The 24,835-nt window shown below is 37.3% G+C and overlaps 1 protein-coding gene across 2 annotated transcripts in view; it reads left to right on the top strand.

Moving 5' to 3' along the window:
• LOC136862903 (synaptic vesicle glycoprotein 2B) overlaps positions 1-24,835 on the top strand; it is a 143,051-nt gene that overhangs the window by 35,568 nt on the left and 82,648 nt on the right. For both annotated transcript variants that reach the window (XM_068225736.1, XM_067139186.2), the window contains exons 5-6: positions 8,190-8,352; positions 8,435-8,556. In XM_068225736.1, coding sequence (XP_068081837.1) covers positions 8,190-8,352; positions 8,435-8,556 — 285 coding nt within the window. The remainder of the gene's footprint in view (positions 1-8,189; positions 8,353-8,434; positions 8,557-24,835) is intronic.

The raw sequence follows: 24,835 nt of genomic DNA on the forward strand, positions 1-24,835 counted from the left end.
TTTAAAAAAAGAATGAACTCCATATAAAGAACAATTTATAACCATATTATATTAATCAACAGTCCACCTCTGCAGTGTAGAGGTTAATGTGATTAGCTGCCACCCCCAGAGGCCTGGGCTTGATGCCCAGCTCTGCCATGAAATTTGGAAAGTGGTACAAGGACTGGAATGGGGTCCACTCCGCCTCAGGAGGTCAGCTGAGTAGAGTGGGGTTCGATTCCCACCTCAGTCATCCTCAAAGTGCTTTTCCGTGGTTTCTCACTCCTCCTCCAGACAAATGCTGGGATAGTACCTAACATAAGGCCTTGGCCGCTTCCTTCCGTCTTCCTTGTCTACTTGTCTATCCCTTCCAATCTGCCCATCCCCCACAGGACCCTGTTCAGCATAGCAGGTGAGGCTGCCTGGGTGAGATACAGGTCTTCCTCCCCAGTTGTATCCCTGACCAAATGTCTCATGCTCCAGGACACTGCCCTTGAGGTGGTAGAGGTGGGATCTGTCAGTGAGTCCGGGGGAAAACCAAACCTGGAAGTTAAATGGATATTAAAATAATTATCTTACTGAACATTAAAACATTAAAAGTGAGGAAATGTTATAGAACATCAGGAAAGAAAAAAAAAAAAAAGAAAACAATGATAGGTCAGTGTGGGAAGATGGAGAAATAGAAAGAAAACACTAAAGGACAAAGACAATCTCCACATCTTCATACACTAATATCTTCAGACAGACTGGCTCTCTTCTCACCAATCCCAGTTCTTCCACTACCTTTAATTCAAGCTCATTTCTGCTTCCCAGATTCATCAGGAGTGCAGTCTTCAATATTCATTGAGGAGCCATCTTGACAGATTTTCAGTTTTGATGTGGGAAGCGTAGGATAAGAAGAAAGATAGATAAATTTAGGAGAAGGGGAAAGACAAAAATAAAGATAAGTACAGATAGTTTACACTGACTGAAGGGATACTGAATCATATTGGTGAGAGGAGATTGATTTGGCTAAATTTGGCAAAAAGAAGGGATAGAATGACAGGACACATTTTAAGACACCCAGGACTTGTTCAGTTGGTTTTTGAAGGAAGTATAGGGGATAAGAAAGGTAGGGATAGACCAAGGTATGAATATGATAAGCATATTAGAGCAGATGTAGGATGCAGCAGTTATATAGAAATGAAAAGGTTAGCATAGGATAGGGTGGGGTGGAAACTGCATCAAACCAATCTATGAACTTTTGATTCAAACAAACAGTTCATCTGGATATAAGATGATGATGATGATGATGATGATGTTGATGATGGTGATGATGATAATGAGACAGGGAGGGGATGAAACTCAGTGTCAGCACATAGCCTACGCCTGTCAATAACATGACAGTCTTCTAAAGGCTTAACGGCTCCATCCGACGGGCAAATCACCATCACATTATCTTATGCACTCACTCTGTATGTATACTGTGGAGAGGTTTGTAATAATTAAACCCAGGCTTTTGGTACACAATCTAGTGATTGTATATAACCGCCTTTTCTACTCTGCTGGTCAGTATTTTGATGGCATTTTTTTTCTCCACCAGTGGGACTCGAACTAACTGATCATGGAGTTGGACCACAGAAACTTGATGCCTTAATGATCATAGCCACCAGTAAAGCTAATACAAGTAGTGAATGACTAGGGACAGGATAAACACCAATGACATAAATCCCAGTTCTTCTACAACCATTTCTTCTCAGCCCTTGACGAGTTCATTTTTTCTTACCCATGACATCAGGAATGTGGGCTTCAACATTCAATGAGGCACCATCTTGACAGATCTTCAGTCTTGGTGTGGGAAGTATGGGATAAGAAGAAAACTATATAAACAAAGGGATAGGGAAGAGACAAAATCAATTTGTTTCTTTACAATACTGATGTCCATCACATAGCGATGATAGAAATTAACAAAGTTAACTTTGTGTTATACAAAAACAGTAGTGAAGTCAGTATCATTCTTTTTTATTTATTTTTAATTCCAAAAACTGTAAAAAGTGGTTAGTGGTATGTAAAACCAATAATATTCACTTTGAATAATTTTAATTATTGTTGTTTGATTGGTTTTATCCACTTTGCATGCACCCTATCCTATGTTAACTTTCATATTTCCTGATAACTATTATAGCCTGCATATACTATAATATGCTTGTTATAGCCTATTCATGTTTTGGCCTTGCTCTATCATTCTCACTACTTACTTCTCTAAAATCTAACGGATCTACCAATCCTTTTCTTTTTCTGGTCAAACGTTACCACATTGTTCTCTCACCAGTTCAGTATCTCCTCATTTGTGATCAGATCTACCCATCTCACCATCAACATTCTTTTGTATCACCATATTTTGAAAGTTTCAATTGTCTTTGTACCAGTTGCACATGTTTCACTTCCATTCAGTTCCATATTCCATAAAAAATGCTTTCAGAAATATCTTCCTAGTATGGGTATGTTTGTGTGAAGTGAGCAAGTTTATCTAAGTAAATCCTTTCTTACCAGTAGGCCCACCACCCTATCAACCTAAAATTACATCCAAAAGTATAAACTTTACTTTTCTCAAATTATCAGTTTGGGAAGATGTATTTAAAAATAGTTTTGTAGTAACTGCAAGTTATTGATCATTTATTGTTTATAATTTCATGGTGCAGCACTAGTAACAGTAATCTAGACCAATGATGGGCATCTGGCCATCTGTGCTCCCAGAGTGGTCCCAGCTCCCAGGCAAGTGGACTAGCCTGCTTGCATGAAAATGTGGGGAAGGAGGGGAAGTGGAACGTTCGTTATGTGTGAAAATTGCGTGAAAAGCACTTACACTCATGCAACCAAGCGAAAGTAAATCATTAAAATGTGGAATAGTACATCGGGATAGTTTAACGTACAAGGGCACTAATCAGAGTGAAAAATAGAAGAAGTACAACACTTCAAAAAATGAAGGTAACGGAAAAAGAAAGACAAAAGCCATGAAGGGTATGAAAATTAAAGTTTCCCTAGGCCTCACAAATCTAATACCATCAGGGTCAGAGGATAACAAGAGTTGACCAAGGGAGATCAGATAGGAAGATGAAAGTGAAGAGTTTTCTTCTCACTCCTAGCCCTTGCCTATTCCATCATTGCCATAAGACCTGACTGTATTGGTGCAACATGAAATAAATAGTAAATATACCAGCTGGTACAGCTGCCCCTATTTTTGCCTGAAAATATACAACCAGCTAGGAATTAAATGCCTCTTAGTCCAATCTTACACAACATCTTACAGCAATTTTATGTGTAATCAGCATGATATAGACTTCCCTGCACAATACAAAAATGGTACAAGAGGTAGTAAGTGGGGCCCAGCTCAGAAACACTGTACCATTTTATGTAGAACGGAGTCCAATACTCGAGTCATTTTTACGAAATGTTACTGTACTGTACAAACCACAGCCACTACTATAGCTATCAGTAGAGAATTGCACACCTGATTGGTCCAAGAGACCACTTTCTTTTGATAGAAAAGGGCAGTAGCAGTATCATAGAAAACATGATAGGCTAGGATCAATTAGAGACATATCAATTCACCACCATTTTGTGTAGTCTCATCACATTGAAATTGATAAAAACGTGTTTTTCACAGTATTTTATAATCTACGGAATGCAAATGCTGAACAGCAGATGTGGTAGCTTACGCTATGTAGTTACTACTGTTAGACTGTTCAATAAAGGCATGAAACCGTGTCATGAGGCTGTACCTCATCAATAACTTTTCAAAGAGAACTTTCACTATAAGGGTTGATCTTTCATGATGGAAGTAGCTGCGCGGAATTACACATGGTAGATCTACCTGGAAAGGCTCCTTGGAGCAGCAAGGATTCAAGCTCTTCTTCAGTCATGCCTTTTTTAAATTTTCATTTCGTACTCGCCTAGGCATCCTTTACGAAGACTTGATTTTTCTGAAGTCTACTATATTCTTCTAAGGAAGTTATGATAAATATTGCCATGTAAGCACCAACTATGGACAAATGCATTGTGAATACCACCTGAAACATTATGCTGGACTCATTCAACAAAATAATAGATACATGCTCTATGTGTAGGGAATGGTTGCAATTGTCTGGGCTTAAGAGAGACATGATTCTTTAGCACACTCTAGTGTTTGCAGCAAGGTAAACCTGTCTGCAGATTCAAGTTCAGAACTTGTAACATACAAGATGAGTTTCGAAGAGATAGCCTAGATTATTCCATTAGTATAGAGTTACGAGACTTACTGTTTGTCGCCTGGAGTGGCTGCATGGTACCAATCATAGCCAGCATGTGACGTGTTCCAGGGATTCAGAGTTTGAATCTGTTTATGAAATTTTCAATTTTATTTTTATATTACATTCATAAAGGCATTTGTAAGTAAGATTTAACTTCCTGAAGTCTCAAAAGGGTCTGCCTTTGTGTAGTGGTTAGTGTGGTTAACATGTAATGGGGCCATTTCATACTATCTCTCCCATTTGGGATGCTCCAGTAACATCTGGTGAAGATGGTTTTCCATGGTTTTCCATAGTTTCCCATTTTCACACCGGGCAAATGCTGGGGGCTATACCTTAACTAAGGCCATGGCCGCTTCCTTTCCATTCCTAGGTCTTTCCCATCATCGCCATAAGACCTATTTGTGTCGGTGCGACATAAAACAAATAGCAAAAAAAAAAAGAAACGTAACAACTGGAAATAATGAAGAAGCTGTTCAAAAATGCAATAGTGTATAACCGGCATACACCTCATGAGCCATTGGAAATGAACTGAATATCAGTCATATCTGTGCTGCGCATATTGCACCATCGTAAATTTCATCCCTGCCGTCAATAACCACATCAGGAACTTCACGGAGATGACTTTCAGAAATGTATAAAATTTTCACAATGGATATTGCAAATAGTTGAAGCTGATGCAGATTTCTTAATGCACATTCTCTTTAGTGATGAATCCAGATTTCACAACAGCAGAAATGTTAATTGTCACAACATACATTACAGGAGTGTTGAAAATACTCACTGGATAAGGGGAGCTCAATTTCATGTACAATGGGGCATCAACGTGTGATGCAGTATAATAGCTGACAAGATATTTGGACCATGTTTCTTTGAAGGAAATCTCACAGGACGACACTATCTACAGTTTCTTCATGGATATCTCCTGTTCTTATTCGAAGATGTGCCTCTTGTGGCATGGTTAAGGACATAGTTCCAGCAGGATGGAGCCCCTCACACTGGTCGTTGGTAGTACGGAACCACTTGCATAAGATGTATCCTGCACAACAGATTGGACAAGTGGAGGTCCTGTCACATTGCTGGCTAGATTACCTGACCCTACTCCACTAGATTTTTTTCTCTGGGGTTATTTGAAGGAAATAGTCTATGAACAGGAGCCAGAGAGCCCGAATCATTTACGGCGACTCATCACTGAAGCCTTCAGGCAGATTACACCACATATGTTGCAGCAAGCAAGAATGTTCCTTCTCCACCATGCACAGATTTGTGTTAACGAAGGAGGTGGTCATTTTTAACATTTGCTTCATTAATCGACTAGGTATGGAGACGTGACTGGCGATGAATAAATTTGCAAAAAACTGGTACCGGTAAATGAAAGCTTATGACTTCTCCAGTTTTTTATCCAAAATGAATGGAGAGTAGGGTGGGAGGGGGGAACTTTTAAGCCCACTGCACCTCAGTTGGTACTGCAATAGCTCTTTTAAGACCTACTTAAAAACAAACATAGCAGAGTACTTGCAATATGAGAACTGATCATGATTAAGATTTATCTTCAACAACGTGACTTACACAAACATTAACAATGAAATAAAAACATTTGTCCTACATCAGATTCGAACCTCCGACTAACGAACACCGTTTTCGTCCTTTAACTTTTCAGCACGCTCGGCTATCATGAGCTGTCACTGACCGCTGTTACGTCCATACTACTTCTAATCATTCACCCATTCTATTGTTTGACATGGCTTTGCTGTGATACGGAATTTTCATGATTCTTTACCATCATTCGGTATTTTATCATTAATGCTGATTTGGTTGATATGAATAAGCGAAATATAGAAAGCAAAGTAAGACCAGACATTGGTGTAAGTAGCCAAGGTTTATGCATCGCATAAAACTCAGTGGATAGAGGCAGCTGTACCATGCGGTATATGTATAGAGATTGGAAAGAGGTATTCCTTGTGACACTTTTTGAATTAGAGCTCAATAGTTGGTGTGCAGCTCTGTTTTTTAAACTTGAGAAAATGAACATTAACCATCATTATAAACATTTGTACATGACTAGGTATGGAGACGTGACTAGCAATGAATAAATTTTCAAAATACTGGTACCGGTATATGAAAGCTTATGACTTCTCCAGTTTTTTAATACAAAATGAGTGGAGAGTAACAAGGGAGAGGGGGGGCATTTTTAAACCCTTTGCTCCTCAGTTGGTACTGCAATAGCTCTTTTAAGACCTACTTAAAAACAAACATAGCAGAGTACCTGCAATATGAGAACTGATCATGATTAAGATTTATCTTCAACAACGTGACTCACACAAACATTAACAATGAAATAAAAACATTTGTCCTACATCAGATTCGAACCTCCGACTAATGAATACCGGTTTCGTCCTTTAACTTTCAGCACGCTCGGCTATCATGAGCTGTCACTGACCGCTGTTACGTCCATACTACTTCTAATCATTCACCCATCCTATTGTCTGAAATGGCTTTGCTGTGATACAGAATTTTCATGATTCTTTACCATCATTTGGTATTTTATCATTAATGCTGATTTGGTTGATATGAATAAATGAATTATAGAAAGCGTAGTAAGACCAGATGTTGGTGTAAGTAGCCAAGGTTAATATTTTTAGGTTAGACTATAATCTATGCATTGCATAAAACTCAGTGGATAGAGGCAGATTGGAAAGAGGTATTCCTTGTGACACCTTTTGAAATAGAGCTCAATAGTTGGTGTGCAACTCTGTTTTTTTTTTTAAACTTGAGAAAATGAACATTAACCATCATTATAAACATTTGTACATGACTAGGTATGGAGACGTGACTAGTGATGAATAAATTTTCAAAATACTGGTACCGGTATATGAAAGCTTACGACTTTTCCAGTTTTTTAATACAAAATGAGTGGAGAGTTGAGAGCCATGTCAGACAGTAGGTCATCCTACTGGCCATACACACATAGCCCCTTCCACTACCCATTGCAGCTAGCCATATGCTCTACCCAAGTCATCACCTCATATCACCATGTTTCACTCACACTCCACCTCAGCCTACATCACACCAAGGCCACACCTCATTAAATTACTAGCTTTGCACTTTGCATTCCTTCCATTGCTAGCCAGATAATGGAGGAACTCTAAGCAATGCTCGTGTGCCCATAGCTGATCTAGACTGCCATTTGAAATTATGTATGGTAGTTAATATGTTCGGTATGTGACACACACTTATAAATGAGTAGACCTCAGATTTTAAGCAACAACCTATTTTGTTCCTTTAGAGATAACTTAAAATGAAGTTGTATTTACACATTTCATGTAATTATAAGGATAAATGGTGGTCTTGCAGTGCCTAAAAATGCCCACAGCAAATTGATGTTAGAATCTACATTTGCCTATATTCCAATCATTCCTTTTTTTTTTAAACCCCTAAATTGATTTAAGATGGTTTCAACTTATTCAGAGAAACTAAAATATTTGCCGACTCATTTTAAATATCTTGGACAGTATATTCTTGAAATACTTTTCAAACATATCTTTAAATCAGGAAGCTGTAAACCACACTCTCCAGAAGTTCTTAAGGACCTCCCAAAATACACACCCACAGTCTGTATCACGTGTCCCTTGAAGTGCTGAAAACAAGAACGTGTCAGCTTCCAAGTTGTCTTTAGTTAAAAGGTTACAGGAGTTTCCCCATTTTATATCGGATGATAACATTTTATTCTAGAACATTTGTAGCAAAGAGTTATTATCAGTTTAGCAAAATAAAAATGGTATTTTTATTGATAACTGTCTATTGAAGTACATAAAATTGAAGCTGTCTAAAATCAATATTTTGAACCTATTTTTTTACATTGAGAGCCTATTTTTAGCACCTAAAACTCTGAGGACTATATATAGAGATATTCAACATACTTTCACATTTCTGTATCTTTAATAGGAATGATCTGCAGTTCACACATGTGGGGGTTTCTAGCCGACACCAAAGGACGCCGCAAGATCCTGGTCTTCACTCTCTTCATGAACAGTTTGTGCAATATAACAGCAGGATTCATGCCGACTTTCTGGCTCTATTTCACAATGCGTTTCTTAAATGGAATTTTGTAGGTAAAACTTTAATTCTAATATTGTGTTATACTTACAACCAGAATATTCAACAAATCATCTTTATTAATTTGCTTTCAGCATCTGTGGTCCTAGTTCCGTGGTGTATGCATATTTGGGAGAGTTCCATTCCGAGAAGACGAGGACTAGAGCGATGGTCTGGGTGTGTGTCTACATAGCCCTAGGAATGGGTATCCAGCCAGGTGAGTAATAACTTATTAAATACTTTTTTCCCATGTAATTCTTCAAATAGAATATGTCTGAACATAGTTTAAAAATTATTGTCATGTACTGTAGTAACTTATTAGAAATTAGAGTGCTTATTCTATTATTTTGCATAGTCTAGTGAATTTCAAACTTTAATTGTAATTTCCATTTCTGTTTGTGGTTAGTAATGACCTGTTGTAATTAGGATACGTTTGAACGTAGTTTTAAAATACTGTAGTGTATTGTAGTATCTTATTAGAAATAATAAAGTTTATTCTATAATTGTGAAATATTTGTGTAGTATAGTATCTGTAGTATCTGTAGTAACTCTCTTACTAGAATTCTGTTGTAGCAATTCGGGTAGACTTAACTGCAGTTTAGAATTGTGTAATTTTTGTGTATTACGTTCGGTTTTCAGTAATTAACAGCAATTTTCATTCTCTTAGGGTGTTGTACGCAAAAAAATGTTGTACAACTAAGTATTATTGTAGTGTAGTATTAGCCTACATTAAATACCTTATTATCATGTGATCTTTGTGAACTATCCTACACAATATTTCTTCCCTTTCATTTTTATTTTGCACAGAATAAGTTATTTTATTTTTCCTTTTCTTTTCATTATTCCGTAAATACTGGCTAAAGAGTGCAAGTGTAGGAACTGTGGGTGTGGCCAGGAATTAAGGAGTATGAGGGAGGAGCTGGAGAATTTGAGGGAGATAATTAGAGGACAGAGGATAGGAAGGAAGGTAGGCCTCCCTCAAAAAATGTACATGATACAGTAGGTGTAAAAGAGGGATGGGAAGGAAAGGGCAAACTTGTAGAAGAAAGGTGGTCTAATGTTTTAAGGGGAAGGAGATTGCAGACTAAGGGCTCTATTCAGGATCAGAATTAAGGACAGGTGTCTGTGAGAAATCGGTATGAGTCACTGCAGGTAGAACAACCGAGGGAAAATGAGGAACAGGGAACTGTTGCTGAGAAATGTGGAAGTAGGAGGAAGGGAAAAGGTAGGAAAGGGAAATGTGGAGTAGTCGATAGAAAAAGATAGGTGGAACAGGGTCATGGGAGGGAGAAAAGGGAGGGAGAAATAGCTTCTGCAGCTGTCAGGAAGGATAGGGCTGACCAGGAGGGGAGGGAATCAAATGAGAGGGTAGGGCTGAGGCTCTGGTCATGTGGTCATGGTGGATTACATTGTTAGACATGTGGGGAAAGTGTGTGGAGGGAACCAGGGTAGAGTGTTATCGAGGAATTAGGTTGAGGCAGATGTGGGAGAAAGTACAAGAGAAGGAGGAGGGAAAGGAGAAGGTGGTAGTGTTTCACGTTGGTACTAACAACGTAAGACAAGAAGGTATAAGTACCAACTCATTTGGGTATGTGTGGGATCTGGTAAATGCAGCACGGGTGAAGTTTAAGGAAGCAGAGATTGTTATCAGTGGAATACTGTGTAGGAGGGATACTGACTGGAAGGTGATTGGGGATTTAAATGAGACTATGGAGTGCGTATGTGGGAAACTGGGAGTGATATTTCTAGATTCTAATGGGTGGGTAGGAGATAGGGATCTGCACAAACATGGCTTTCACTTAAACCACAGTGGTACATATAAGTTAGGAAATTTGTTTAGAAGGGTTATAGGCAGGTACATTCAGGGAAACGGGGTGGCATAGGGAGCAGTGATAAGGGTACAGGGAACTGGAAGTCAAGTAGGGATGACATAAAAATGTTAGTGCTCAACGGTAGAAGTATTGCAAAGAAAGGAATTAAGTAATTTAATAGATATATACTTACCAGATACTGTGTTGTAATAGAAGTTGAATCATGGCTGTGAAATGATATAATGGATGGAGTAATATTCTCACAGAACTGGAGTGTGAATCATAGAGATAGGATAGGAATGGCAGGAGGGGGAGTATTTATTCTGGTGAAAGAAGAATTTGTAAGCTACGAAAAAGTTGAAGATGACAAACATGAAATTATAAGCGTAAGGCTCATCTCTAAACATAATAGGCAACTTGATATCTTTGGAGTGTACGGACTGGGAAAGGGAAGTGCTGACGCTGATTCAGAATTATTTGATAACATAATCAGCTATGTGGGAAATGATATGGAAAGGAACGTGATAGTTGCGGGTGATCTCCATTTACCAAATGTCGAGATTGGGAAGGTAATGCGAATGATAAATGGTACTGATGATCACAAAGCTATTTTTGTTGTAGTTAAAAATAAATGTGAAAGAAAGTAAGGTATTAAAATTAGGACTATTAGGCTGATAAAACAGGCATGAAGGAGTTTTTAGAAAATAATTATGAACGGTGGAAAACGGCAAATAAAAATGTAAACAGACTCTGGGATGGGTTTAAAGCAATTGTTGAGGAATGTGAAAATCGTTTTGTTTCTTTAAAAGTGGTAAGGAATGGTAAAGATCCGCCATATTATAACAGGAAAATAGAAAGACTAAGAAGGAGGCGCAGGTTGGGAAGAATCAGAGTTAGAAATGGCTGTGGAAGTAAGGAGAAATTGAAGGAACTTACTAGCAAATTGAATCTAGCAAAGAAGTCACCTAAGGATAACATGATGGCAAGCATAATTGGCAGTCATACAAATTTTAGTTAAAAATGGAAGACTATGTATAGGTGCTTTAAGGCAGAAGCAGGTTCCAAGAAGGACATTTCAGGAATCATTAATGAACAAAGGGAATGTGTATGCGAGGATCTTCAGAAGGCAGAAGTAGCCTATTCAGTCAGCAGTATGTAAAGATTGTTAGTTACAAGGATAATGTCCAGATAGAGGAGGTGACTAATACTGAAATGAAATGAAAATCCACAGCCTGTTTCCAGTCATTCGACCGGGTCAGGAATGGAATGAATGAAATCCCCATCTAGCAGCGAGGATAGGAATTGTGCCGGCTGCCAAAGCCTGTCGCACTCCTCTGGGGCAATGATTAATGAATGACAGATGAAATGAAATTATACTGGGGAGTGTTGCTGGAATGAAATATGACAGAGAAAAGTGGAGTACCCGGAGAAAAACCGGTCCCACTTTCATTTTGTCCAGCACAAATTTCACATGGAGTGACCAGGATTTGAACCACGAAATCCAGTGGTGAGAGGCCGGCGTGCTGCCACCTGAGCCATGGAGGCTCCTGACTAATACTAAAGAAGTTTTAAAATTTACCTATGATAACAATGACATTTACAATAAGATACAAAATTTGAAAACTAGAAAAGCAGCTGGAATTAATAAGGTTTCGGGAGATACACTAAAGACAATGGGGTGGGATATAATACCATATCTGAAGTACTTATTTGATTATTATTTGCTTGAAGGAGCTATATCAAATGAATGGAGAGTTGCTATAGAAGTCCCTGTGTGTAAAGGAAAGGGTGATAGACATAAAGCTGAAAATTAGAGGCCAGTCAGTTTGACATACATTGCATGAAAGCTTTAGGAAATACATTCTTTCTGGTTATATTGCACATGTTTGCAAAATTAATAACTGGTTTGATAGAAGGCAGTTTGGGTGTAGGAAAGGTTATTCCACTGAAGTTCAACTTGTTGATGATGATGCTGATTATGCTTGTTGTTTTAAGGGGCCTAACATCGCAGGTTATCGGACCAGCTCAAGATTCCAGCAAGTTATAGCAGATATCCTGGATTCAGGAGGTCAAATGAACTGTATCGCGATTGACCTGCCTAAGGCATTTGATAGGGTAGCGGTAGATCATGGGAGACTACTGGCAAAATAGAGTGCAACTGGACTAGGAAAGAAGAGTGACTGAATGGGTGGCTATATTTCTAGTAAACAGAACTCAGAGAATTAGAGTAGGTGAAGCTTTATTTGTCCCTGTAGCAATTAAGAGGGGAATTCCTCAAGGCAGTATTATTGGACCTTTATGTTTTCTTATATATATAAATGATATGTGTAAAGATGTGGAATCGGGGATAAGACTTTTTGCAAATGATGTTATTCTGTACAGAGTAATAAATAAGTGATAAGATTGTGAGCAACTGCAAAATGACCTTGATAATGTTGTGCGATGGACAGTAGGCAATGGTATGATGATAAACGGCGTTGAAAATCAGGTTGTGAGTTTCACAAATAGGAAAAGTCCTCTCGGTTTTAATTATTGCATTGAAGGGGTGAAAGTCCCTTTTGGGGATCATTGTAAGTACCTAGGTGTTAATATAGGGAAAGATCTTCATTGGGGTAATCACATAGATATGATTGTAAATAAAGGGTACAGATGTCTGCGCTTGGTAATGAGGGTATTTAGGGGTTATAGTAAGGATGTAAAGGAGAGGGCATATAAGTCTCTGGTAAGACCCCAACTAGAGTATGGTTCCAGTGTATGGGACTCTCACCAGGATTCAAGAACTGGAAAAAATCCAGAGAAATGCAGCTCGATTTGTTCTGGGTGATTTGCGACAAATGAGTAGCATTACAAAAATGTTGCAAAGTTTGGGTTGGGAAGACTTGGTAGAAAGGAGACGAGCTTCTTGATTAAGTGGTATGTACCAATACAGTTTGTCCATTATTGGACATTATAAATTTTCCAGCTAACTCATTCCTGGTTGCCAGTGTTTTGCCCCAGTGTGCTAAGTGTGGCTCATCAGCTGGTAAATAGTATACCTACCAAGATAAATGGCTAGTGTTTACCAAGGTATGTGGTAAGTGGTATGTTCCGAGCTGTCAGTCAAGAGAAGGCGTGGAATTACATCAGTAGACGACTAAGTTTGAGCGGTGTCTTTAAAAGTAGGAAAGATCACAATATGAAGATAAAGCTGGAATTCAAGAGGACAAATTGGAGCAAATATTAGTTTATAGGAAGGGGAGTTAGGGATTGGAATAACTTACCAAGGGAGATGTTCAATAAATTTCCAATTTCTTTGCAATCATTTAAGAAAAGGCTAGGAAAACAACAGATAGGGAATCTGCCACCCGGGCGACTGCCCTAAATGCAGATCAGTATTGATTGATTGACTGATTGAACATAAGCCTTCAAATACTGAAGAGGCTACGCAGGGAAATATTGAGCATACCAATGTTTAGTTCATTTTCTTTATTTAATAATTTAATTATGAAAACTTTCTGAATAAAGTAGCTATTATTATAATGAAACTGTAAGCATAATCTATGTCTATATATAAAACAGAATGTCTGTCCACTGTCTGTCTGTTCCTTATAGAAATCCATACCGTTCCACCAATCTGAACCAAATTTTGTATACTTACCTTCCTGGACCCTGTGGGTAACCCCATCCCCATCTACAAAAAGTTTGAACAGTTCTCTCAGTTCCTTAGATTTAGGCCCTTTGGCACATTAACATAGGCTAATATAGACAAAATATAGAATTTGTCGTACAAGCTAGCATTGGCTCAAGGATTCTACAGTACTGTAGAATACAGGCTAGATGTTTGAAGTAGGCATGTGCATAAATGTAGGCTAGGCCAAGGAGAGATTCTGCTACACATATGACTGTCTGAAAAAAGGAAAAAAAAAAAAAAATACTCTTGGTGGTAAGTCACCCCTAGGGGTGGAGGTGGGGAGGGGGTGTAATATACAAATAATTGAAAATAGTGTTAAATCCATAGGTTTCGGGGTTGCTGAGATGAACAGTGACACTCCGCATGTCATTTAAGTCCAGGTTCTGCCCCCATAGACATGGGGAGAAAATACATTACGTTGAGAAATATTCATTCATTATTAATTTTCATTATTTGTTTGAAAGGATCAACTAGTTCCCAAACAATCTGGGCTGTCATAAGGAAATACTTTAATGTGAAACTAAATAATCTCTAATTAAAATGTAAAATTATAGGTACACATACCGTATTTACGCGAATAATCCCCGCATACTTTAAAAAGAATTGAAGCAAGAAATTGGGGTGTGGGTTTTATTTGCATCAAGGTTGGCAACACACACCTGGTTCACACAATTTTCGATGTTGGCTGTACAGTTATGCTTTGTGTAACTGCAGATGGAAGAAAACTGCCCCCGTGTGTCATACTTAAATGGAAAACAATTCAGACTTTTAATTCAAAACTGCCTTTACATTCTAAAAAAATAGCTTTTACAGAGTAATTTAAATTTGAATGTTCTTGGCGTCACAATGTAACATGTCTTCCGCAGTAGCTTTCCGCACATTTGCTCGCTTCGGTGTGTCTACAGTATGTTTCATAATTGCTAAGTTTTAGTGAAATTGTAATTTGTTAGTATTCGGCGTTTTAAGGAATGCCACAATATCGCGTAGCAGGCAGTGTGCGGAGAAACAGCCGTGAGCACTGGTGATGCCGACACTTGGCAAAAAAGTGTGGCTCATAATTTTAATCAATTTGTACATACCAAACAATATTGTCAATGCCGATGAAACTGCATCTTTCATTTTTAATGCCGAGATCAAACGGACTTATGGTTTTAAAGGAGATGGGGTCACTGTACTGTGTTACAATGCAGTCAAAGGCGAAAGACTTCCTCCCCCAGTTTGATAAGCCATGATGTTTCCGTGCAAGTATAAGGCATCTAAAAATGCAAACAGTCCAGTAATCCAAAAAAAGAAGGCACTTGCACAGGGAAGCCAGCATAATTTGTCCTCATCTTTGAATTTTTTTTTTTTTCATTGGGTGGTACGCTGTTGCTTCACGTCCATAGGTTTAACCTCAAAGTGCCCTACACATAACCGCTGGGTGGTGCTAAGAAAGCAACATATCACAATGACAAGACTTCAGGGAAACGGTCCTTATAAGGACCAAAAACAATATAGGAACATAGGTTGAAGTATTCAAATAATGCAGATCAACATAGAAGTGCTAAGCAGATCAAAGTGTCAGTTTTTATCAAGACTATCTCTGGAAAACAATATTGATGTAATTGCTTTGCAGGAAACTCACGTGACAAATGAAGACCAATTGCGTACCAGAGGTAAAATACCAGGTTATGAACTTCTAGGTGCAACATTGCATCATGCATATGGAAGTGCAACATATGTATGAAATACAGCAGAGAATGCTTCCCTAATCTCCACAAGCACAAGAGAATATGCCCATTCCATTGTCATCAAGATAGGAGATATTACAGTCATCAATATCTATAAATCTCCTGCTACCAAATGGCCAGACATGTCATTCAACCATACCCTCACCCAACTGTCAATCTAGGTGATTTTAACAATCACCATGAGCAATGGGGATATTCTGTGACTGATTCCAACATGAACGCTTTGACTTCGTGGGCTGAAGAGCGCAATTTCTATCTTCTTTATGACTCTAAAGATTGGCGTACTTTCAGATCAGTTGCTTGGAGGAGAGAGTATAATCCTGATTTATGCTGTATGTCTACCGACTACAACACTATACCTCTACCAACCATGCGAAGAGTTCTCCCTGATTTTCTCCATAGCCAATATCGACCAGTTGTAGTGGAAATTGGAATTAAAGTTCCAATAGTATCCTCAATTCCTTATCCACGTTGGAACTTTCAGAGAGCAAATTGGATTGGCTATGCTGAACACCTTGATAAGTGCCTAGGATGGATTGCACCTATAAAAGACAACTATGAGAGATTTATTGGTGCTATAAAAAGCACAGCAAAGAAGTTTATAACTAGAGGCTACCAAAAGGAATATACCCCTGGTTGGAATGAAAACAGTGATGTTCTCTACCAAGAGTTCCTTACAACTGGTGACCCGTGCATAGCAAATGAATTACTCCACAGTTTGGATGCTGCCCGCAGGCAGAAATGAACAGAAACAGTTGGAAGCCTTGACTTCAAACGTTCAAGTCGAAAAGCATGGTCCATTCTAAGAAAGCTAGGAGGGGCCTGTCGGGTAGTTCGAATTAATTCTCCAGTAACTCTTGATATGGTTGCAGCACAGATTGTGAACAATTCACAAGCTCCAGAAGATCAGGATCAAACTATATGGATAAAATGTGAACTGTAAACATTGAGGGCAACCAGTTCAGAAGAGAGTACTTATTCCAAGCCATTCACTCCACAAGATATTTCAAATGTCTTAAAAGGTATGAAGTCAGGCAAAGGCCCCAGGGTTTGATGGCATTCACTCTGAATTTTTGTTGCACTGTGGAAAATATGCTAGAATATGGCTTGCTAAATTCTGCTCTGACATCCTGCAGAGAGGGTCTATCCCTCGGCTTATGAAACGGACGAAGATCATTGCTATCCTAAAACCAGGAAAATCTAACAATCAATCCAAAAATTACCGTCCAGTTGCTCTTCTGAGCATAGTATACAAACTTCTGGAAAGGCTAATCTATAACAGAATTAGTTCCGTCATTTTTCATAATTTCGCACCCTCAGAACAAGACTGTCGTAACTACCAAATCACTGTTTTAAGTAAATAGCGATGAAAGGTTTTGAATGCACTTCAAAATTCAGGGTTTTAAGATAGACACTAGAATTTTTTTACTCACACTTATATACCAATCTGGCACCCGGATATGTAACTGTTTACCTTCAATGTATAAAAATAGGCATAAAATAAACAACAAACTATAGTTACGACAGTTTATGTGTTAGTATATTGTTGAAATGAAAAAGTTACATCAGTCATACAATACAGTAGGAAACGCAGAGAAGTGAGTTGAGACATCATGAGGATTTAAATAAAGTGTTATTAAAGTGAATAATATTACAATTCATATGCCCTGATATTAAATGGGCTATAAATGGTTAAAATACAAAAATAAATGGTATTATAAAATTTAGTTTGTGAAACTGGCAATGATTGGTAAAAAGCATGATACACTCTTGGTATTATATTTCCATCACAATGACATTAGGTCTTCTTTTCAGCCGAGATACATGGTTGTTGTATGTAGGCAGGAGTAATTGGATGTGTTCAAGTCGACCTTCTTCCCCTACGACGGCCCTTAATATTAATGTAATTGAACTCTTCACCCTCGAAGTCTGTCTTGTAGCATAGGGTATACTTCTGCCCCTTTTCAACTTTCAACACTCTAATTTCATTCCATTTGACTGATTCTCCTTTACCATTCACTGTGTAGTTGCTAGCCATTTCGTCAGTTAATTTCTTGAAGTCACGGAATTCCACCTCTCTGACCTGATATTCTGTCCCTCTTTTCATGACACATTGTATGATTCCAGACCACTGCGCAGGCACATACACTGGACCGCTCTTTAAAGCTCTTTTCTTTTGCTTCTCTATGCAGGAATGCTTAGAATCACCAGCATTCTGTGTATTTCCTACAATTAAATATTTGTGGGTTATGGATTGTAGGTTTGGAATGGTATCCACTGCATACAGATACATTGATGCCAGGAACTTATTCTGGTTCTGTGCAGGGCAATTATCACTGTAAAACATAACGTCTTTACACTCAATGGATTTGAGATATTCATAGACACAGGATGAAATTTCTATTGCTCCTTTCTTACCAGATGCTTCATTCCCAAGGTAGCAATAACCTTTTTTGGTTGCATTATCAAAAATTGTGAAATTGTGCACATTTAGCCGTCGTTTATAATAAAACACTGATAGGTCACCACACAGTGCCTGAAGGACAGACTGCAGATCAAAATCGCATAATTTAATATTGTTACCTGCAAGTGCTTTTTCTAAATCAGCATTTCTCTTGGCCTCTAGTGGACATGGCAGTAGATCTATGTACGTTCTTTGAGATGGCAATTATCGGTGTCAACATGCATCAGATGCAGTTTGAAGCATTCACATCTTCTGCTCTTACAATTACACTAATACAACATTCGCCAGAAGAAGTATGAGATAGTAACGATTCTCTACTTGGGAATGCACATTTGCAATCTCGAAAGGACATCATTGCATCTGTATCACTTTGTGGAATTTTACTCGCTACACAATTGCAACTTGCCAGTGCCTTGGTACAATACTGTCTTTCTATGGAAAGCATAACACCATCAACACTATACAGACAATAATAATGTGCCCCATACACAATGACTTACGACAGTTTATCAGTACGTACCTCTACAAATTCACAAAACCTAAAAACTGTTGTTTGCGTGTTTTGAATGGTATGGTATGACTTACAACAGATTTACTGTTCGATAGAGGACACAATATCAGATTTTAATGTGTTCATAACTCAAAATTCAACTTTTGGGAGTTACTACAGTCTTGTTCTGAGGGTGCGATTTGCCTGTTGAACAAGCAGGGCTCTAACCAAACCGTAGCTGTACAGATCAGGTTTTGTCACTAACAACATTTATTGAGGCAGCAAAAACAACTGAAAACCTCTGTGGCATTTATTGATTTGACTGTGCGGAAACAAGGACTTATCTGCAAACTACTATGCGTTTTGGCATGTAAGACAATTGCACGACTTATTGATAGCATGCTCACCAAGAGGAAGTTTCATTTAATACTGGGAAATGGCACTAGCAGTGAGAAAACTCTAAACAATGGTCTTTCCCAAGGTTCTGTGTTGGCTCCTCTGCTTTTCAACCTGTACATAGCTGATATACCTGAAACTAGCTCTAGGAAATTCAGATATGCTGATGATTGGGCTCTGGCAGTACAAGATAAATTCATGGAAAACACTGAAGAAACACTGACAGATGATCTTACCACCTTGGGACAGTACTTTCGCAAATGGAGATTACAACCAAATCCAAATAAAAGTGAAGTTACGTGTTTTCACCTTAGCAACAAAATGGCCAATTGTGAACTGAAGATTCAGTTTGAGAACACTTGTCTGTCCCACAACAGATATCCACAATATCTAGGGATTACTCTTGACAGAACTCTGTCCTTCAAGAAACTTCTTCAGAATATGGCTGCTAAGTTACGATCAAGGAACAACATCTTACAGAAGCTGTATAGAACCACCTGGGGATCATCAGCATCTACCCTACAGTCTTCAGCTCTTGGTCTTCTGTACTCTGCTGCAGAATACTGCTCATCGATATGGCTGAACAGCAGTCACACTCCCATCGAGCAAATGCTCTCCTACGAGATTATAAGAAAATAACTAACAACAGTCAGTTGCCAATCCATGGTGACATGAATGATGCTCTTATTAACAGGCTAAAATCTAGACACCCACCTATTGGAACAGCCAGAAACATAGCAGATGCTAACTTTAATCTGCTTCAGGCCTGGAAGCAAGTATGGATATCCAGTGCTCCATAAGAATATCACAATCTACCATGGCTGAAAAACAAACCAGAGGGTTTTGATCTTCCATAGAAGACCTGGACAACTATCAACAGGATTCGCACTGGCCATGGCAGATGTGCCGACTCCCTCCATAAACGGGGAATACTTAATTCGGCAGTTGTGGTGCTGTGAAGCAAACAGTTAGGCACATTGTGAAGCAGTGTCCTCTCACTGCCCACCAGGGAAACCCTAGAGACTTTTTCTGCTCTCACCTTTGTGTGTTGACTATGTAAATAATTTGAACCTGTAAATACTTCAAACTGTAAATATTACGTTTTACTACTGTATTTATATGTAATGTGATGTGTTGCCATATGCTAAATAAAATAATAATTCTTTCATTGCATGAGGTTATGTTTACCAGTGATTTATTTGAATAATGTAAATGCACTTTGTTGGATACAGTTCGGGTATAGTTTTTTTCCATGGCATTTGAAAGATTTAAACTCTGAAGCAAGGTGATTACATGCATTAATGGGTCTTAGAATACTTTCTGACGTGGCAAGGGTTGGCATTTCTCAAATTACGACAGAAGGGCCATGGTGAGAAATCGTACAAGGATAGAGTCATTGTTCTGTGTTGCAATGCACACGGAAGTGAGAAACTTCCTACTTCCTGCCCTCATCATACGAGTAAGTAAAAGGCATTTAAAATACCTACAGTACAGTAATCCAATGAATAAAACACTTGCACAGGGGAGCCAGCAGAGATTTCTCCTTGTCTTTGGATTTTTTTCTTTTCGTTTTCCTTTCGTTGCACGATGTTATGTTTGCCAGTGAGTTATCCAAGTGCATTATTTGAATACTATAAATTCACCTTGTTGGATAGATTTTGGAACTTTTTTGGCATTTTCTAGTGTTGATTCGGGACTCAGCACATACATAAATAATAAAGGTATTATTAATAATAATAATAATAATAATAATAATAATAATAATAATAATAATAATAATAATAATAATAATAATAATAATAATAATAATAATAATAATAATAGAGAATAGCAAAATAAGAATGATAATAATTAAAATAATAATATTGACATAAAATGTGAATAAAGAAATAGTAAAATAACACAGTGGCGGTGAATATTTATATCAAAACTTGGAAACGTGACTGAAAACTTCTAAATATGCAAAATTAAATCATACGCTTGGGAACACTTATAGGCCTAATAATGACAACTAAGAAAGGATGTAGAAGCTGCAGGAGCCCTATGAGGTCTATGGGAAGGTATGGCGTTATGGGGGAGAAAAGACTTACAAGAATCACCCTCTAGCACAACTATATTAAAAATAACAAATGAAAAATTACAAGAAATCAAGTTAAATTATGGAGCAGCTGATACTTAACACATTTGACAAACTGATACAATTACGAATCCAAAAACACAAATGAATGGATTATTGATTTTTTTTTTTTAAACACAGGTGAGACCTGAAATTACAAACGATAGGGAATCTAGGGTAAACTCAGACATGTTAAATTTAAAACTTTGAAAATGACATTAAGCAAGAAAATACTGAAATGCAAAGGAATGGAATTAAATCAAACAAAACAGAAAACATTGAAAATAACATGAAAATACCACTGAAATAACACTTAACAATAAGAACTGGAGTTCCCGAGGGAAGCCCTCGAGCGCACGAGCTCGCTAGGGCGGTCGGATGTAAATGACGCCGAACACACGCATCATTTTTCTGAAGCCAGCAGAAGACCAGAAATGGCCTGATCACAATTAACCAATAAGATCAAACTTACACCAGATTGCAGTTTGCCAATACAATTGCATGACCATATATGGTCATTTCCTGGCCTACTCATGCGAGAGGAATTATATCACCTGTTTCAACATTGGTAACCGCACATGCGGTATAGGATGCTTCAAAATAAAGCACCTTACAAAATTTTACATCAGATTACAATTTTGACATACAGAATTACAAAAAATAATTTTCAAATAATTCTTCAAGTTAAAACGTCCCAAGTGTCTTTGCTTGCTGACATTAATTTAAATGATCAATTACATAAAATTTACATACATAAAATCACTTCAAAATACTTTTGCATCCTGCAATGTTCATACTATTCAATATCTGGATATTTCCTTATTTTTTTAAAAATATTACAAACATGTTCCAATTACATAAAAAATATGCCAGCAGAGTCCAGAGTTCTTATTTCTTCATTTCTCACAATACAAAATATTACAAACAAAAATGAAATCCTTCAGACACGGTAAATAAAAGAACTTTAAAATTATATTTCCCATAGTTCCAGTTCTCCATCCCACCACATATTACACATTTAAAACTTTTAAACTGTGAATCAATGTTAATTGCATGCATCTTAGAATATTTTTTGATGTGGCAAGGGTTGGTATTTCTGAATTATGAGTTGGCAGTTAATTCAAAATGACATAATTCGAAGTCACATTTTTGCATCCCTATGACTTTGATTTAACAAGATTTTACTGTTTCGCAAAACTAATGAACGAGTTTGCAGTTGTGTCTGTTTCAAGTCTTTATATTGCACGAAAAGAATTATTGACCACTAGTCGTGTTACTCTCTGAGTAAAAAGAGATCGTGTGTGAGAAGTGGTTTTAGATGTGGAGTGTGACAAATTTGTAAGTAATTTAGGAGAGGATTCTAGTGATGCAAGAGACAAAGAATCTTCCAATCTACAGCGAATTGAGCCTATTGCAAGTTCAGATAATGAAATACTTGTCACGTAAGAAGGCCTACTTGCCAATTTTCAAGGCAGATATATTTTATAGCAGTGATAATGCATTTTTATCTCTCAAATATGTTCAGGCAAAGTAGCTATATCCGTCATGTTCATATTTCCGTAAAGATCACGTGGAATCGAGGAGTAATATGAAATGTTTGTTTATGCCTTCGTTACTCTTTCTCTGGAAGGAATTTTAGTTCATTTAATTTTTTTTCAAAATTATTGTTTCTAAAATTATTTGGTGGCAGGGATTATTCGCATAAATATGGTAATATTTCTAAATCTACAAAAGAGTTCATAAACTATCAATCAATGTCATAATTAAGAAAATATTTAAAAAATCACTTCAAATAGGTAATACAAATCCTAGAAGTAAAAGGTGTGAAAGAGAAAATGATCAAAATGACCGAGATTGTAGATGTGTGCACAGTATCTTCCAGAATATCTCTCAACCAAACTTCATACAAACACGAATTACTATCTCAAAAAGATATTACAGGGGTAAGACACCCCTAGCAGTCCTATGGGAGGGAATGACATATAAAAATAATTGAAAATGATCATATTTAGCATAAAATTCATACTGACACTTTGAATGCCGTCTAAGTACCAGTTCAGCAGTATAGGCATGGTAAGAAATGGTGATGAAGAAAATGTAAAAACCGATCAAGATTAACAAGAAATTGTTTTTTGAGTCTGATCCATTGTTTTTTGTTTGTTTGTTTGGTTTTTTGTTTTTTGTTGGGTTCATGTTCATCCATTCATTCTTTATGTCATTTTTTATTTTATTTTGGTTAGTGGATGAATTTGAACTTTTTGTTATTTCAATTCATACCATTAGGGGCCGATGACCTCGATGTTAGGCCCCTTTAAAAAACAAGCATCATCATCATCATCACTTCCTTCTCAATCTTAGCCCTTTCCTATCCAATCATTGCCATAAGATGTCAGGGCGATGTAAAGCAAATTTTAAAAAAACACAGTAACCTTGCGAAGGGGCCCAAACAAAGTGCTACTGACCAACCCAGCTAGAACAAGGTTTCTAAAAGAAGTTATACTCCTCCCTTATTTGATCATTGTATTTTATATTAAACTCACTGTATTACCTGGCTCTGCCCAGGCACTTTACTGATTGTTTACTTTTAGATATTTTATTAGCTGTTAATTATGTGAGAAGCAGATTTTTGTAGATTTCTTTATTGTAATGTTGACTGATTATTTTGTACTTTAAGAGTTATTGTTATGTGTTTAATTTCAAGTTTTATTTACAGATTATTTTATTTCTTGTTCAGTTCTATTTTACTTTACAATACTTCAATGTAGTGAAACCTTTCTACATATTTTTAATCAGCATAAAATTGTGCAAATTTTGTATATAGTAAAATCTTCATATAATGTTACTTATTACATACACGTTGCCCAGAACTTTTGGATTATTTTGGAATACTTAGCGTGTGTTGAGTACTTCGCTCATACTGCTTCAGGATACTAAATTAGTAAGTTTATTTTCCTACTATAGTAATCTTTGCCCTTTCCTGAATAAAATGACACGTTATATATGAAAATAAATTGAAAAACAACATTTTTATGAATTTTTTAAAAGTTGCTTACAAAACTTGCCTAAATGCTTGCCGCTTGAAGGTAAACCGCTTGCCGGTTCCAGGGTTAAGCCTTGAGCAGACCCCTTGGTGCTGTTTGACAGGAGTAGGCTATGTGCCACCTCTGGTTTTCACCCTCTCCCTTTCTTCTATCATATGTCACGTCATACATTTCATCTCATTACCTTCTCTGATGAGGTTGACTTTGGGAAGGGCATCCGGTCATTAAAACTCACCACAACAGATTCATCTCATCTATACTGGACCCCGTAGAAAAACAGGATAAGGGTTGGACAAAAAAAAAAAAAGTATCTTGGATAAGTAATTCCCACCTACATTTGCACTGTTTGCAGGTCTAGTATATATTTATTTCTCCTCTTCTTCACTTTTCCTATAAATGTTTCAGACTGTAATGAAGAGTTATATACCTTTTGATATATAAAGTTTTATTTGCACACTTTTATTATGATTATTTCGTCCAAACTGTACTTACTGAATGCTTGGTTGAAATGTTTCTTTTCCTTTTCTTTTTAATATTACTTTGGAATGAAGTTGTAAGAACAGAGGAAATTTTCATCTTATCATCATGATTCATTTCAAATGTCTGATTACTTTGAGTAAAGATGACTACTATAATTCAGAAAATCAATGCTGTGAAGTTCTTCCAACTTGTCCCTAGTATATGGGAGATGTAGCTCTGCCTCTCAAAATTCTGGACATTGAGCAAGTAAGGAATATCACCTCTTTGATGAGGCATTCCAGTACTAAATCTGCTGCCT

Source organism: Anabrus simplex, chromosome 1 (genome assembly GCF_040414725.1).
Source record: "Anabrus simplex isolate iqAnaSimp1 chromosome 1, ASM4041472v1, whole genome shotgun sequence".
NCBI classification, from domain to species: domain Eukaryota; kingdom Metazoa; phylum Arthropoda; class Insecta; order Orthoptera; family Tettigoniidae; genus Anabrus; species Anabrus simplex.